At 38.2% G+C, this 15444-nt stretch overlaps 1 protein-coding gene across 11 annotated transcripts in view; it reads left to right on the forward strand.

Moving 5' to 3' along the window:
- GRIP1 (glutamate receptor interacting protein 1) overlaps positions 1-15444 on the forward strand; it is a 762478-nt gene that overhangs the window by 696404 nt on the left and 50630 nt on the right. For all 11 annotated transcript variants that reach the window (XM_074269703.1, XM_074269706.1, XM_074269700.1 and 8 more), the window contains 3 exons: positions 6217-6361; positions 10945-11084; positions 11298-11492. In XM_074269703.1, the coding sequence (XP_074125804.1) occupies positions 6217-6361; positions 10945-11084; positions 11298-11492 (480 nt within the window). The remainder of the gene's footprint in view (positions 1-6216; positions 6362-10944; positions 11085-11297; positions 11493-15444) is intronic.

The following is a 15444-nucleotide window of genomic DNA, read 5'->3' on the forward strand; positions in this document are numbered from 1 at the left end:
TCTTCATGAGTTCAAATCTGACCTCAGATACTTACTACCATTATGACCTGGACAAGCATTGGCTTCCGTCTCCTCGTCTGTAAAATAAGCTGAGGAGGGAAATGGCAAACCACTCAAGTATTCTTGCCAAGAAAACTTCCCAAAAAGGGTTGCAAAGAGTCAGACATGACTGAAACAATTAAACAAGAAGTGTTTGATGCTAAATTAAAACCTCCAGCTTCCTGGCTCCAAATTCAGTGCATTCTCCACTATACCATAAATTGTATTTTATCTGAAAATATCTAGGGATTTTAATGGATTACAAGCTCAGTATGAGTCAACAGTGTGATATGGTGGCCAAAAGAATTCATGTGGTCATGGGCTCCATTGAGAGAGAGAGCTTCCAGACATAAGGAGAGAAAACCCAGTATAATCCTCCATAGTCTGTATCCCGAATATTGTGGTCAGTTGTGGGAATTTTGACAAAGAACATTGATAAGCAACCAGAATGGTAAAGAGCCCTCATTCTAACTGAGAATGAAGAGACTGGTAATGTTTAGTCTGCATAAGAGAAGACTCAGGCAAAATGGGATAGTTTTTAGTCAACAAGCATTTATTATGTTTCTGCTATCTTGGTTCTTCCTCCACAATATCTCTTGTGTCTTTTCCCTTTCCTCTACCCACAGGAACAATAAATTAAGTTTAGGTTTTCAAAATGAACTTACCTCAGTAGGTGATATGTCTTGCCCAAGGTCACATGTAGAAAATGGTTCAAAATATAATGTTGCACCAAATATACAATATTGGAATATTCTGACATTGATCCCACTTTTCCAAACTATTATAAGATACTCTTCACTTATCTTTCTGCTCCAAGATTCTCTTTTCTCCCTCTCCATATAAACTGTCACCAACTGCCCACTGAGCATTTTGAACTGGATGTCTGTTAAACATCTGAAATTTGGGGCCGCTAGGTGGCGCAGTGGACAGAGCACCAGCCTTGAATTCAGGAGGACCCGAGTTCAAATTTGATCTCAGACACTTAACACTTTCTAGCTGTGTGACCCTGGGCTAGTCATTTAACCCCAGCCTCAGGGGGGGGAAAAAATCTGAAATTTAATGTGTTCAGAACAACTCATCATCTTACACTCATTCCTCCTCTGAACTTTCCATTACTGCCCTTAACTGGTGTATTCATTTTTGCACTCACCAAAGTCCACAACTTAGGGTGTCATCCTCAACTCTTTTCTCCTCCTTTCCTCTACTTACTCAGCCAAATCTTCTCTTTTTTGGGGGGTCAGCATTCTTACTATTTTAGTTTAAGTCCATATAATTCTTACCTTGAGTGGGATGCAAGAAAGGGACTAAGAATGTGTGTATGTATCACTATAGGCATGTGTATACATGTATGTTGTATATATCTATACATATGTGTTTTGTAAATATAAATGCAATTGTGTACAAATGCATCTATATATCATAATTATTGCACCTATGGAAGCTGATGAGACCATCAAGTGAGAGAAGATAGAGAGAAAAGGGAGCCCAGAACAAAGTAATGGGGTATATGTATAGATATGTATATGTATAGTCAGCAACGGAGACTGAAAAGGACCAAGATAGAACCAAGAGAGAATAGTGTCACAAAAACAGGGGAGGAAGAAGTGGGGGGAAGATAAAGGAAAAGAAGAATAGGAAGAGTAAGGGAAAAGAGGGAGGGAAAAAAGAGAAAGGGGGAAGGAAGGAGGGGGAGAGATAGAGACAGAGAGAGAAAAGAGAAAAGGAAGAGGAGGAGGAGAAGAACGAGGAGGAGGAGAAGGAGAAGGAAAAGGAGGAGGAGGAAGAGGAGGAGGAGAAGAAGAGAAAGAGAGAAGAAGGGAGGGAGAGGGAGAGAGAGAGACAAATGTTGAAAGATTAAAAAGGATCAATCTCAGGACTAAGAAAAGGCCATTAGTCCTGACAGTTAAGAGCCCATTAGTAGCTTAGGAGAGAGCAGTTTCAGTTGAATGATAAAGTTACAACCAAATTTTAGAGGCTTTAGAAAAGAGAAGAGAGGAAGTGGAGGCACTGAATGTAGATAATTTTTAAGGAGTTTGAAAAAGAGAGGAGACATGGAATAATAGCTTGAAAGAGTAGTAGAATTTAGTGAGGACTTTAATATTTGAAGGACAGTCAAGTGTATGAATTATCAGATTTATTCTCTTTGGCAGGGAATAGATGGAAGAATGAAGGAGGTGAATTTCAAAGAAGTAATTTTAGGCTCAAAGTAACGAAAACTTCAGTCCAGAAGATGAATTAATATATTGGAAGACAATGGATTCTTCCAGAAAAGTCCAAAAGACCATTTAGCCACTGTGTGTTAGTGGGTATTCTTTTTCCAACATGAGTCAGACTCAGTATGCAATGGGATCTCTTCCAGCCTAGGAATTTTCAGATTCTATGGGCTGCCTAGAAGAATCCCAGTGGGTGGAAGCTTTCCTTATTGTATATCACATCAGACAGGCAGCTGAGTTTAGGAGATGGAACAGCAGACCCGGAATCAGAAAGTCTTGGGTCTAAATACTGTCTCTGCTACTTTTATGTCCAGCTCTTCAGTCCCTATGGTCCATAGTATGCCAGACCCTTCTGTCCTCCACTCTCTCCTGAAGCCTGTCCAAGCTCATGTTTGTTGCTTTCATGGCACTACCTGTCTTTACAATACTAAATAGCACTGAACCTCACTAATCTCATGTTTAAATGAGAGGTTTGGACTGGGTAACTACTAAGATCTTTTCTAACTAAAGCTCTGATATTGTGATGCTTTTATGATATAAAGGCACATTGGCAATCTTTTACTGGGTGCTGACTGCACAATGACCCCCAACCAAGGGTTTGCAATATGTGCACTGGACCACAGTGTTGAGCACATGAGATCATCTATAACCTAGTTTCTTAAACTGTGGTTTGCAATCCCATATAGGGCTTAGTAACTGAATGTGGGGGTTACAAAATTATGATTTGTTCTCAGAAAATGTTTGATTTGTAAACCTATTTTATATATTTGTAAACCCAATGTTAGAAATACTTAGTGGTGTTAACAGTTGACTGGAGTTAACTTTGTTGACCATTAGTGGTAGCTTTTGAGAGCTAAAGACATCAATTTATGCAGGATAATATTATTTTTTTGCCCTGAATTTAAGAGGTGTTTTTTTTTTTTGTTTGGTTTGTTTTGTTTTTTGGTTTGGACCCATGATTCATTGTATGTGGAATTTTCTAAGTGAAAAACTACTTCCATCAATTCAAATTAGTAACTCATTTGAAATTCTATCCATTAATACAAATTGGAAGTCATCAGTAAGTTTTCAGCATGGAAGCTTGCTTGGGATGCTGACTTGGTTGTGGTCACATAGCTAGTATATATCAGAGGCTGACCCTCTTTCTGTTATACTGCACTGCCTTACTGGGATAGATTCATTGTACATGAGCTCCTGGAAGTTTGGAATGGGATGTAAACTCTAATTCTCTTGGTATTATACCTAGTAATTACAGGAACTTAGAGCAAGTAAAAAAAATGGAGAACAAAAAGTCCTTGAGATCAGCCGGAAGTTGATCGAGTGTCAGCTGAATAGGACACAAGATGGGTTTGTCCCTCTGTCTATAACATTCCTCTGCAGACCACTTCCATCTGTATTCACAGTAATCCTTCACTTAGCTTGCTGATAATTGAACTGTTAATGCCAGTTTTTCTCTCCTCCTTATTTTAAGGCTTTATATCCTAATGGAACAGCTGCCCATTCTAAAAACAGGAACACGTTAATGGTGACTTTGATACAGGACAACCTTGAAAACTAAATATTCTGTTAAAGGAGACAGCAGACTATTTCATTGTATTGTTTGCTAGAGAATTAAAGTGTCCATTTAATCATTTGGAAGCCACAGACTCAAGGAAGAAATAAAGCAATCTGGGCATGCTTTTGAAATACTTTTGCAAAGAAAACACTTAAATTTCTAAGTTCTCATGGAATTGGTCCTATCATTATACCTTTTACATGAAGTGATAAAATGTTATTCATGTCTCCTTTTCTTATCTGTTCAGTCCAAATATCCAGAAAGTTTTCAATTATAGACTTTCTGTGCTTACTAATAGTGCTCAATAGTGGAGATGCTGTTTCAGAAGGGGATTAATCAGAAATAGTCATACAATGTTGTCATGTATTTCAATAGCCATACCTGAGAATGGATTTCCAATATGTGAGGAGTAGAGATGGTTACGCAAACCACCGATCTCTCATTAATAATGACTGTTATTGTTGCTATTAAGTTGTTTTTCAGATGTGTCCGACTCTTTATGCCTCCATTTGAGATTTTGTTGGCAAAGATACTGGCATGATTTGCTATTTCTTTTCCCAGCTCATTTTACAAAGGAGGAAACAAATGAAGCACACAGAGTTAAGTGTCTGAGGTCAGATTTGAACTTGGGAAGTCAGACACAACACTCTGTCCCCTGAGAAACCCAATTGCCCTTAATAGGATTACTATGTTTTTAAAATGGACTTATCATTTTGAATGAAACTGTAATGATCTAGCATTCTTGTTGTTATTGTACAGTTGTTTCAGTTGTGTCCAACTCTTCATGACCCCTTGTGGGGTTTTCTTGGCAAAGATACTGAAGTGGTTTGCCCTTTCCTTATGTAGCTCATTTTACAGATGAGGAAACTGAGGCAAACAGGGTAAAGTGACTTGCCCAGAATCACACAACTACGAAATGCCTGAGAGCGGATTAGAGCAGCCTTGATCTAACCATAGGAGCATAGATTTAGAGCTGAAATGGAGCTTAGTGGTCATTGAGTCTGTGAAGCTCAGAGCAGTGGACTGACCTACTTGTGGTAAAAATTGGAAAGGTAAAAACTTGGCCCCTGGTCTTTGGATTGCAAATTCAGCCCTCCTTCCATTGCAAAATGCCAGGTCAGGTTCACTTTCTCTGATTTAGCAGCAGCATTGATCTCTGCTGTATTGAAGTGACTCCTGAAAATACCCATCCATTTTTCTCAACTCTAGGCAGCACATTATGGTGGTGTGAAAACAGCAGGGTGTTGAGTTGGAAGATTGGGTTTCAGGTGCAGCCTAACATTTACTATAAGTCATTCAATTTGATTCTCTCTGAACCACAATTTCCTCATCTATAGAACGATAATAATAGTAATACTTGCCCTGTTTACCTCAAAGGCTTGTTGTGAAGAAAATGCTTTATAAACTATAAAATATTATGCAATTGAAGCTATTATCATTGTTTCGAAAACACAAACTTGTAAACACTCTTGGCCCGTTCTTCCCCTCAGCTTCTGAGCTGTCCCCTTGCACCTGATATTTGTAACGGCTGAATTACCTCAGATGAGCTCTCAAGGGCGTGGCCAGGAGAACTGATCAGGGCTCTGGACTCTTCACCTCTCACTGGGGAAGCTTGGCTCCTGAGCCAATCAGTGGCAAGCAATTATTAAGGCCCTACACTAGGTGCTGGGGATGCAGAAGTCTAACTAGAAGGGTTCCTGCTCTTCTGTGGCCTCCACTGTATCCAGGGAAACAATGTATCTCTACCTTCCTAATACCGTAGACTATTGATGTGCGTGTGCCTCTTTGTATCTGCTTCCTGAAACTAGTCCGATGCATTATTCATGGGTTATTTCACAGAAATTCAGTCTAAGACAACGACTCCCTTCATTGGTGCTGGCCAGCTTGGGCTGTCTGCTTTCCGGAACCAAAGGCCTGAGGTCTTTCCCTGGGAGAGTTAAATGGGAGTTTTACCTGAAAGGATGTCTTTGAGAGCTTCCACTCTACATATATTTATGTACCAACATATTTGTGCATAAGATAAATGTGTGTATAGTTATACGCGGATATAAATATGTGGGAGAGTATATGGATATATACATATATGCTTATATTCACAAACTATAATATAATATTCACAAATATATACACATGTCACATATCTGCACAAGACATCCCCTATAAACACATGTCCATTTTACACACACGTGCACATACACTGGTACATGTATGATTATCCACATATCCACACATGCACAAGGCATTCACATAGTATTTGCACACATACATATATGCCCATATATACACACATGCACCGATATTTGGACACGCGCACACATGCTCACACACATGCACACGTACACACCTGCGCTCCTGCCTCTTTCGGAGCCCGCCCCGCCCTCAGTCTCACGCACTCTGCTTTTCCTGCAGATGAACAGGAGAGTTCCGGGGCCATTATTTACACGGTGGAGCTCAAGCGCTACGGAGGCCCCCTGGGCATCACCATTTCGGGCACAGAGGAGCCTTTCGATCCCATCATTATCTCCAGCCTCACGAAAGGAGGATTAGCAGAAAGGTAAAGCTGTTTTTCCCGCTCTATCGCGGTTAGGTCCCTTACGCTTCCAGAAGGGTTTGATCTAACCCCATTTCTGACTCAGTTAGTGAGTATTACGCACCGCTGTGAGTCACACCTGGCAGGAGGCTGGGGAGACATAAAGGTGCAGCCGGCTTTACTTGGAAGTAGGTTACATTCGGACCGCTAGGTGGCACCACAGTGCAGAGAGCACTAAGCCTGGAGTGCAAATCCAGCCTCAGTCACTCAGTAGCTGTGTGATGCTGGGCAAGTCACTTAATCCTGTTTGCCTCAGTTTTCTCATCTATCAAATGGGAATGATAGTAACAGCCTCTGTCTCCAAGATGGTTGTGAGGGTCAAAAGAAATGATAATTGTAAAACACTTGGCATAGTGCCTAACACAAAATAAAGTTTTATGCAAGTGCTAGCTGTTATTGTTATTCTGATTATTCTGCCGGGCAGAGACCAGAAAGATATGAGAAATAGAATAAAAACACACAGTTATTTTTAAGAAGAAGAGGGGGAAGCTTTCCAGCTCTGTCTCACTGACATTGAGGAACATTACAGAGTTGGTCTGACCCTTTGGGAATTCACGAACTGAGTTGAAGAATAGTTTAGCTGTATTTCTCACAGCCCTTTGAAGGAAGATTTGTATCGTGTCAGGCTGATAGAAGGGGCTGCAAAACTTCAGGGAGATTAAGAGGCTTGCCCAAAGAAGCACTGCTAGCTGGTGACAGCCCGGCATCCTTCTGCCCCCACTTTGTTCTAGAATGTTCTAGAATGACCTTTTCTCTAAGTTCTCAGAGAGGTCAGAAGGCTTACAAGAATGCTTGGGGCTGTACAAAAACACACTTTGTCTCTAATCTCTTCGGTCTTGGTTTCTTCATCTGTAAAATAGAATAATAATAGCAGCCATATCACAGAATTGTTGTGAGGATCAAATTAATATGTAAAGTGGTTAGCAAACTTAAAGCATTATAAAAAACACTAACATTTTGGTTTTGTTGTTAGCCCTTTGACCCATGGGGAAAGTCAAGTTTTTTTGTGTGTTTTTTTTATAATAAATTTTATTCTTCTTTCTTTTGTTCCTCTCATTTCCTTGGAAAATAAAATATATATATAGGTATATGTAAATAAATATAAAATAAAATATAAATTAAAAAGTCAAGCAAAATAGATTTCTAAACTGGCCTTGTCCAAGAATGGCTAAAGAAATTATAGTATATGAATATAAAGGAATACTATTGTGCCATAAGAAATTGTGAAAAAGTTTAAGAGAACTGAATTCCTAGGGATTTCCAAGGTTATGAATTATGATTTGTACCTGAAGAAAGCTAGAATATTCCATGGGCTTAGAAATTCCCTCTTAATCCATCCATTTGGTTTCCATTTCCCCATCTTTAAAAATGAAAATAAAGCAGGAGATGATTTCCAAGAGTTCTTCCAGCTCTCAAATCCTAATCCTTTTCTGCCTACTTACTGTGAGGAGCTTACTGCAGAACTGTTTCAAGGCTCCCTGGCACTAATATTGAAACTAAAAGAAGAGAACAATCCAGAAATCTTTTCTTAAGCGCTCAGTAATGCATCCTATGATTTCTTTCCTTCTATCCCCCAAAAGATTTACATTTCCAATTGGGTTTTACTTAAGATAATATTAAAATTGAAGGACTTTAAAAAAAAATCATCCACTGACTTCTTAGGAATCAATGAGTTACTCTAGGAATCTAGAATATAGAGATCATGAAACCAACATATTATCAAAGATGAACTATAAATAAACCACCAAGTGCCAAGAACCTCCATAATAACCATCAAGAATCTATTTATTTAGTTGTGCTATTTATGACTAATAAGACAGATCTTGTTATTTACTTCTAAATACTGACTGTGTTCTGTACACAAAAAGGATTGCTTTAGTAGGAGTACTCTTTGCACCAAGCCAGAGATTCACAACTTGACTATACAGAAATAAGTCTAAAAGCTTTGTGAACCTAGGCCCATTGATATTTAATGACATGACCATTTCCACTCAACTAGTAAGTGCCAGACGAAGAGTTTGAAACCAGGCTTTCCTAATTAATCTTTCTGGTTTCCTTTCAGTTAAAATTAAAACCTTCTGTCTTATTGGAAGCCTTTCCCAAACCCTTTTAATTGTAGTGCCTTCCCTCTGTGAATTTTTTCCTATTTATTCTGGATATAGCTTGGTTTGTATGTGGATGTGTCCATTTGTAAGTTCCCAAAGGATAGTAACTATCTTTCATCTCTTTTTGTATCCCCAGTACTTGTCACAGTGACTGACATAAAGTAGGTGCTTAATAAATGTTTATCGGTTGATTGATTAACTTTATATTCTGTATTCTATTGGTGCCTTCTTTCTAATCACTCAGAAACAGAAAAAGGGTATGTACTATTTGATAAGCTAACAGGTCTAAAAGCAGATATTGGCAACTAAAGATGTGTCACCACGTACATGGCATTGGCAAGCATGGATTGTGTGCTACAGACTAACACTAATACTGTTCTGCAGACAAATACAAAAAAAAAAATTTCATATAATGTGTCCAAATTTCCAGCCCAGTCAGGCAGAGTAGATAGAGTGCTGGACTTGATGTCAGAAAGATGTAAAATCCAGTCATATCTCTGATACTTTTTAGCTTTGTAACCAAAGGCAAATCATTTAATTTTGCTAAGCCTTCATTTCCTCATCTTATAAAATGGGGGTTATAACAGCACCTACTTCAGTGAATTGTTTTGAGGATCAATTGAGTTAATATTTGTAAAACATTGCACATGCTAGGTGCAAACTAAATGCTTATTTTCTTTCCTCTCTTTCCCTCCTGTGATATGAGGTAATAATACCAATAGTATCTGTTTATTAATTATAAGATTCAAACGAGATATTTGCAAACCACTTAGCATAGGACCTGGTACTTAGTAGGTGCTATATAAATGCTTGCTTCCTTTATGCATAACAAGATTTTTGCAAATCATAAATCACTATATAAATGTGAAGTGCTATAATATATATATATTTTGCCAAAGAGCAAAATGAATGAAATCAGCTTTCATTTCAACTCATCAAACATAAAATTGTGACCTATCTTATACAGTTTTATGACAGAATTGCATTAATATACACATATATACTCTTATAAGTATAATAATAGCCTTTTCAGATATTCCATTGTATTGTATTTCTCACCAAGGAGTTCCCTTTGCCAGTGAAATCATAGGATCCAATCCTTATCCCTTATCTCTTTTTCTCTTTCACTCTCTCTCACTATATCTCTTTTATATATATACTTTAAATTATTACTATCCTATTCTAAGGAAATAGTCAACTCATCTTTTTGATCTAAAAAGCTATTTTTCATGGTGAGTTTTGAATGTTATAGCTCTTAACTTTCAGACTATTCATTCCAGCTTTGCTATATAGTAACTATAAAAGAAGATTGGGTATTTTTAGAAAGTAAACTGTCTTCACAACCTTTTCAGTGATCAATGCAGAATTGGGTTATGACCCATGAGAGAGGCTGCCTAAAAAAAGAACACTACAAGATTATATAAGTAGTACCTTAGCTAGAATCAGAATTCTAAGAGCTCCAAGTGGCTAATCCAAAAGAAGAATATTCCATCTCTTGACTGAATATTTTTTCTGCCTGTCCTATACTTAGAATGTTCTTCCTCTACAGGAAGCTTTCTTAAATCCCACTTTTTAAAAAATATTTTCCTCTGGAGGCAATAACGTTTAAGTGGTTACCTAGAATCATACAGGTAATAAGTATCCAAGGATTTGAATTCAGATCCTCCTGACTCCAGTGCCAGTGCTCTATCTACTTACTGTGCAACCTAGCTGTTCCCTTACTCCTTCTTAATTTCAGTATTTTCCCTCTTTTAGTTGTTTCCTATCTATCTTATGTAGCTTGCTTTTGTTTGCATGTTGTCTTCCCCATTAGAATGTAATTTCCATTAGGGCAGGGACTTTCGCCTCTTTTTTGTATCCCCAGCACTTAGCATAGTGTGCAGCTCATAATAGTCACTTAATAATAAATCACTGAATTGAATTGAATCATGTGGTGAGTATGAAATTTTGGAATCATGAACCCATGTACTTTTATAGAAGTGCTCTTATGTGTGTCTCCTGGAGTTAGACTTTGCATCAATGGCTGTCCAACAGTCTACTTCTGGAGAACAGGGATATCAATTCTTCACAAAGCATTTGAAATCCTTGGGGGAAAGTTACACTGGTACATAAATGTTGGCTTATTTATATGTTGATTTATTATTTGCTTTCTTAGGCTTTAAAAAAATCTTTTTAGTCTCGTTGGGATTTAAAAGTTTTATAATTTTAGATAGCAGCTAAAATCCTTTCTTTAATTTTCTTTGAATACTAGTGCCAAATAGTGCCCAATAGAAGCAATCCTATCTTAACAGTTGCCTTGGAAGAGAATAGATGAGAATATCCCTAGGGATTTTTTCCACTCCTGTGTTTTTTATGATTCTGTGAAATATGTCAAGGACCTGCTATAAGGAGGAGAGCTGAGGCTATATTTACCTTTCCAATAAGTTTTATTTGTTGTTTCAGAACTGGTGCAATCCACATTGGCGATCGAATCCTAGCCATCAACAGTAGTAGCTTGAAGGGAAAACCTTTGAGTGAAGCCATTCATTTGTTACAGATGGCAGGAGAGACTGTCACCTTGAAAATTAAGAAGCAGACAGATGGTGAGTGTAACTAGAACTATGGTACTATTCCTCAGACAGCTAATGATTACCCCTGTGTTTCTTCCCCTCAAAAACAATGTCCAAACGTGCATTTGTGTGTATACTTTTCAGAAATGACTTTCCAATCCGTTGTTCTCAGTCAAGGGAGAATTGAGTAACTTTTTTTTCCTTTAACCTTGCTCTGAAGCTTAAATTAATTTCCTGTCTTTAAAGTCCATTCAGCATCAAGTCCCAAGAAATTCCCCGTTCCCAGTCATTTAAGTGAGCTGAGTGATGTAGAGGATGAAACATCTACTCCACAGAAACCAGGCAAACACTCCGACATTTACTGCGCTACAGCACCCAGCGTGGACAGTGCTGTTGAATCATGGGATAGCTCTGGTATGGATACCAGCTATGGAAGTCAAGGTACATCTCAGGGTTTGGAATGGGGAGCAGAGAAGTTGTCATTTTTGCAGCTCACTTTCCTCCCATCCTCATCCCCTGCTCTTCCAAGAGCACCTCCTTTGATTTCAGATTCCTTGTCTGCTCTGGTACACTACACTTCAAGCCACAAGAGGCTGATGCTCTCACTGAGCAAGCTTGGGGGTTATCCTTTCCAGGCACTGAAAAGTTGTGAGCATTTATCAAACACTAATAAGCTTTCAGTAGATGTACTGCTGTCTAAGGATTTAGATTCATATAGCCGGTCCTTCAAGTTTAGATTAATATGAAGCAGGGCATGCATTTGAAGTGGTTTGCTGGTGACAGACCCACTTTTTTTTTCCTTTTTAGCCTGCTTTCCTTAAAGATGTATTGGTAAGTGTGAAGGTGTGCATGAGAGATTAGCTGGTGATTTGTTATCCATTCATTCCTGCCTTCTTGGGAATTTGAGCTGGAACTTGAGGTAGCAGCTTTAAATAAGCATTATTGAATCATTTTGTAGTAATAATTTCCTTTAAAATAAATAATGTTGGTTTTCTTTGTAGAACTTGTAATTATGCCAGGCAGAATACAAACTACATGAAAACTCAATCTATGTCCAATGGGTTGGATATAAACACATAAAACAGCATCGAGCTTATCCCCAAGGAAAAGCTTTGATAGAGTGAAACACAGAGTATTCTCCCAATTTTTTAAATTCAGCATGAGAATATCAAAGTGTTTCTAGTAGCATCAAGGATTAGTAAAAGGTGTTTCTTTAAATGTGGGAATGAATTCCATTCAAGACTGAAGTTATACCTGCCACCTAGTTTATTGCTTTTATTCAATTGTTTAGTAATTAATCATATACAGGAAGTCCTTTGGTATACTAATGCCCTTCACTGGATCCCTGGGTCTGTGTGTGGTGGAGGTGAAACTGCTTGTCTTTTGTCCATCCTGATTTAAGTAAAGGATGTATGGAAGAGAGATTGCTACACTTTCTAATTCAGCACCTTTTGCCAGGCCAGGTGCATTTGTAAAGAAAGCTGACTTTATCTGTCTATCCATCTATCATGAATAAGGGTGAGATATTATAGTCTCTAGAGGCTTCCAGACACAGCAGAGGAAAGGATGGTTAAGGCTGAAGATATTTGTAGACACTATAAGCCAAGAATCAGGATGTTTAGAAATACTCAAGCAAAGTCTCTAGTCTGCAATTTCTGTTCAAGGTTGCCCTTGAGCAGATCAAAGCTGGTTGTGTAGTTTCTGGAAGCTACAGGCATCCCCAAATTCGACTAGTTTACTCTCAAAGGATCACTGGTATGTCAAGCAGTTCTGAGCCTCAGAAATCCTAATTATCTGGTTGTGGCATAGCTCCATTGACTTGCTAATTTTGCTACTTGCTAGAAACTCTGCTGAAGGTTTAAGAGAAGAAAGATTTTGAGCACATTGAGTTTGAATTTTATTGAGATTTATTCACTGAAATATTGAATTCATTGAAATATTGAGATTTATCTTATTTTTCATTTACTTATGTATGTCATCCCACTTTCCCGTTAATATAAGCTAAATGACCCATATTGCCAAATGACAACTTAGTTTGAAATTTGGTGCATATCTTATGACAACTTTGGGGGAAAAAAATGAAAGGTCTGTTGTTTCAATATAGCTTAGTAGGACTTATCCTCCAGAGGCCCTCACTACCCATAAGGCTACAAAGGTTCCTTTGACCTTGTAAGATTGGAACTTCTCAGAGAGGAAATCCACTAGTAGATTCCATTGAATCAAGAACCACAGCTGGCTAAAAAACTTTTTTTAGGGTAGGAACTTCATCCTGGAGAGTAGCCTTCTTCTACTTGATCTCTGAAGCCACCAGGAAAAGCAATCATGGACCAGACTGTGAAATTCAAACTTGATAAATGCTCATTTTCCCTCTGTGACCTAAGTAAGTTACTGCTATCAGGTAAAAGTTGGTATTTGCTAATATGCACTCATTGTACTAGAACTGATGAAAACTTCATTTTTTTTTTTTAATCAAGTCTAATAAGGTTAAGGCAACAAGCATTTATTAAGAGCCTTCTATTTGCCAGGGCCTAAGATAAGTACTGAAGATATAGAAAAAGGCAAAAAAGACAGTCCTTGACAGATCTCAAAGAACTCATAATCTATCCTCCTGAGGTAGCCATTATTAGAGGGCCAGAGAAATCATATGAAGGGAAATTTTTAGACATTGTGAAATGCAATATAACTTATTCAAGAGTAACAGACAAGATAGATGGCAGTTTAGAGATAATAAAGTGGCCCAGTGGATAGAGTGTTAGACTTGCAATCAGGAAGACTTAAGTTAAAATCCAGAATCATAGACAATTTGGCAGAGTGACCCTAGGAAAAAATCACCTAATCTCATCCTGCCTCAGTTTCTTCATCTGTAAGATTGGAAATAGCATCCACCTCCCAGAGTTGCTTTCAGAATTAAAGGAAATATGTTTGCAAAGTGCTTTGCAGACCATGAATGCTATCTATTATTTTAGAAAATTAGAGCAAGAAATTAACCACAAGTATGGGAAGTATTAGTATAAGTATATAGAGTATAAATATAAGAGAGAGCATTTGGGTAAGAATCAAAGAAAAAAGAGACATAGACATCATATAACAGTGAGACTGAGGCCCACCTTTCCAGCTGCAGGATTCAAATGAAAGGCTCTTAAAACAGTTAGCAAAACAAACCTGGAGACATAGCTGTGTCAGGGAACTTCAGCTATTGGAAAATCTGTTAGAGGTCTTTCTTGGACTAAAAGCAAAGCAAATACTTATCATTTCACCTTTCACAAGGTAAAGGAAACAATAAGGAGAAACTGTATTCAAGATCTAATTCTGACTAATAAGGAAGAATTGGTTGGCGAAACCATGGGAGGAAGTAGAGTTTGTAATAGATAAAGGGAAAAAATGTCAGCACAGGATGTGGCCTCTAATGTAAATTTTAGGAAAATATATTTCAGAATTCAGAAAAAGGATACAAAATATCCTATATACTGAAACTATAAAATTGCTTAAAAGGATTGTGAAGACTTTAAATATTGAATTCTGATAAGGTTAGTAATTTATACTGATCAGGAAGAAAAGTAGGGATTAGGAAGTAAAGTGAAAATGAAGGGAAAGAGAAAAATATAACCCATCAGCAGATGTCACAAAGACAACTATAATATAGGAAGAATATTTGTGAAGATCACTAATTCACAAATAATATCCAATAATATAACAGTAAAACCCAGGGCTTCAGATGTCTACATACTGATGCACAAATATGGATAATAAACACAGTGAAATAGAGATCTAAGAATTAAGAGACACATTTTACTTTATAGATATCCAAGACTTGATAGGATAGTGTTAGGATTATTAAGTGAGAACTCAGGTTTTCTGGACAATTACAAGGTGAGAACTCAGGTTGACTTGATAGAGGGGGCAAGCTCATTGGCTGGGGTGGTTCTTCCCAGAAGCCCTTGCATTATCCCACGCCCATTCTCTGGGAGGATAAAAAGAGACAGCATTGGGCGCAAAGATCAGATCGGCCTGGAGAAGGATAAGAGCTGGAGGAGATTCAGAGCCAGGATTCAAGAGAAAGACTCTGAATTGCATCAGGCTTGACGGGGCTCTCTGCAGGAAGGGAAGTCACTTCTTTGGACAAGAGTTAACAGCAACTGCCTGGAGACAACGGTTCGTTACAGGAAGAAGAATCTGTTGGAGAGATTTGAGTAGACACAGCAGATCTCTTCCCAGAGAGCGATCCAGCAGCTTCTGGAGACGACAGCTCACTACAATTGGCGCCCAACGTGGGGCAAGGACTTTTACTTATCCTGACAAGAGGAGCTAGACCAGACCTTTGCAATTTGGCGCCCGAACAGGGACAGACACAGTCCTGATTCCAGTGGAAAAGCTTCCAATCTAGATCTCAGTC

Source organism: Sminthopsis crassicaudata, chromosome 5 (assembly GCF_048593235.1).
Source record: "Sminthopsis crassicaudata isolate SCR6 chromosome 5, ASM4859323v1, whole genome shotgun sequence".
NCBI classification, from domain to species: Eukaryota; Metazoa; Chordata; class Mammalia; order Dasyuromorphia; family Dasyuridae; genus Sminthopsis; species Sminthopsis crassicaudata.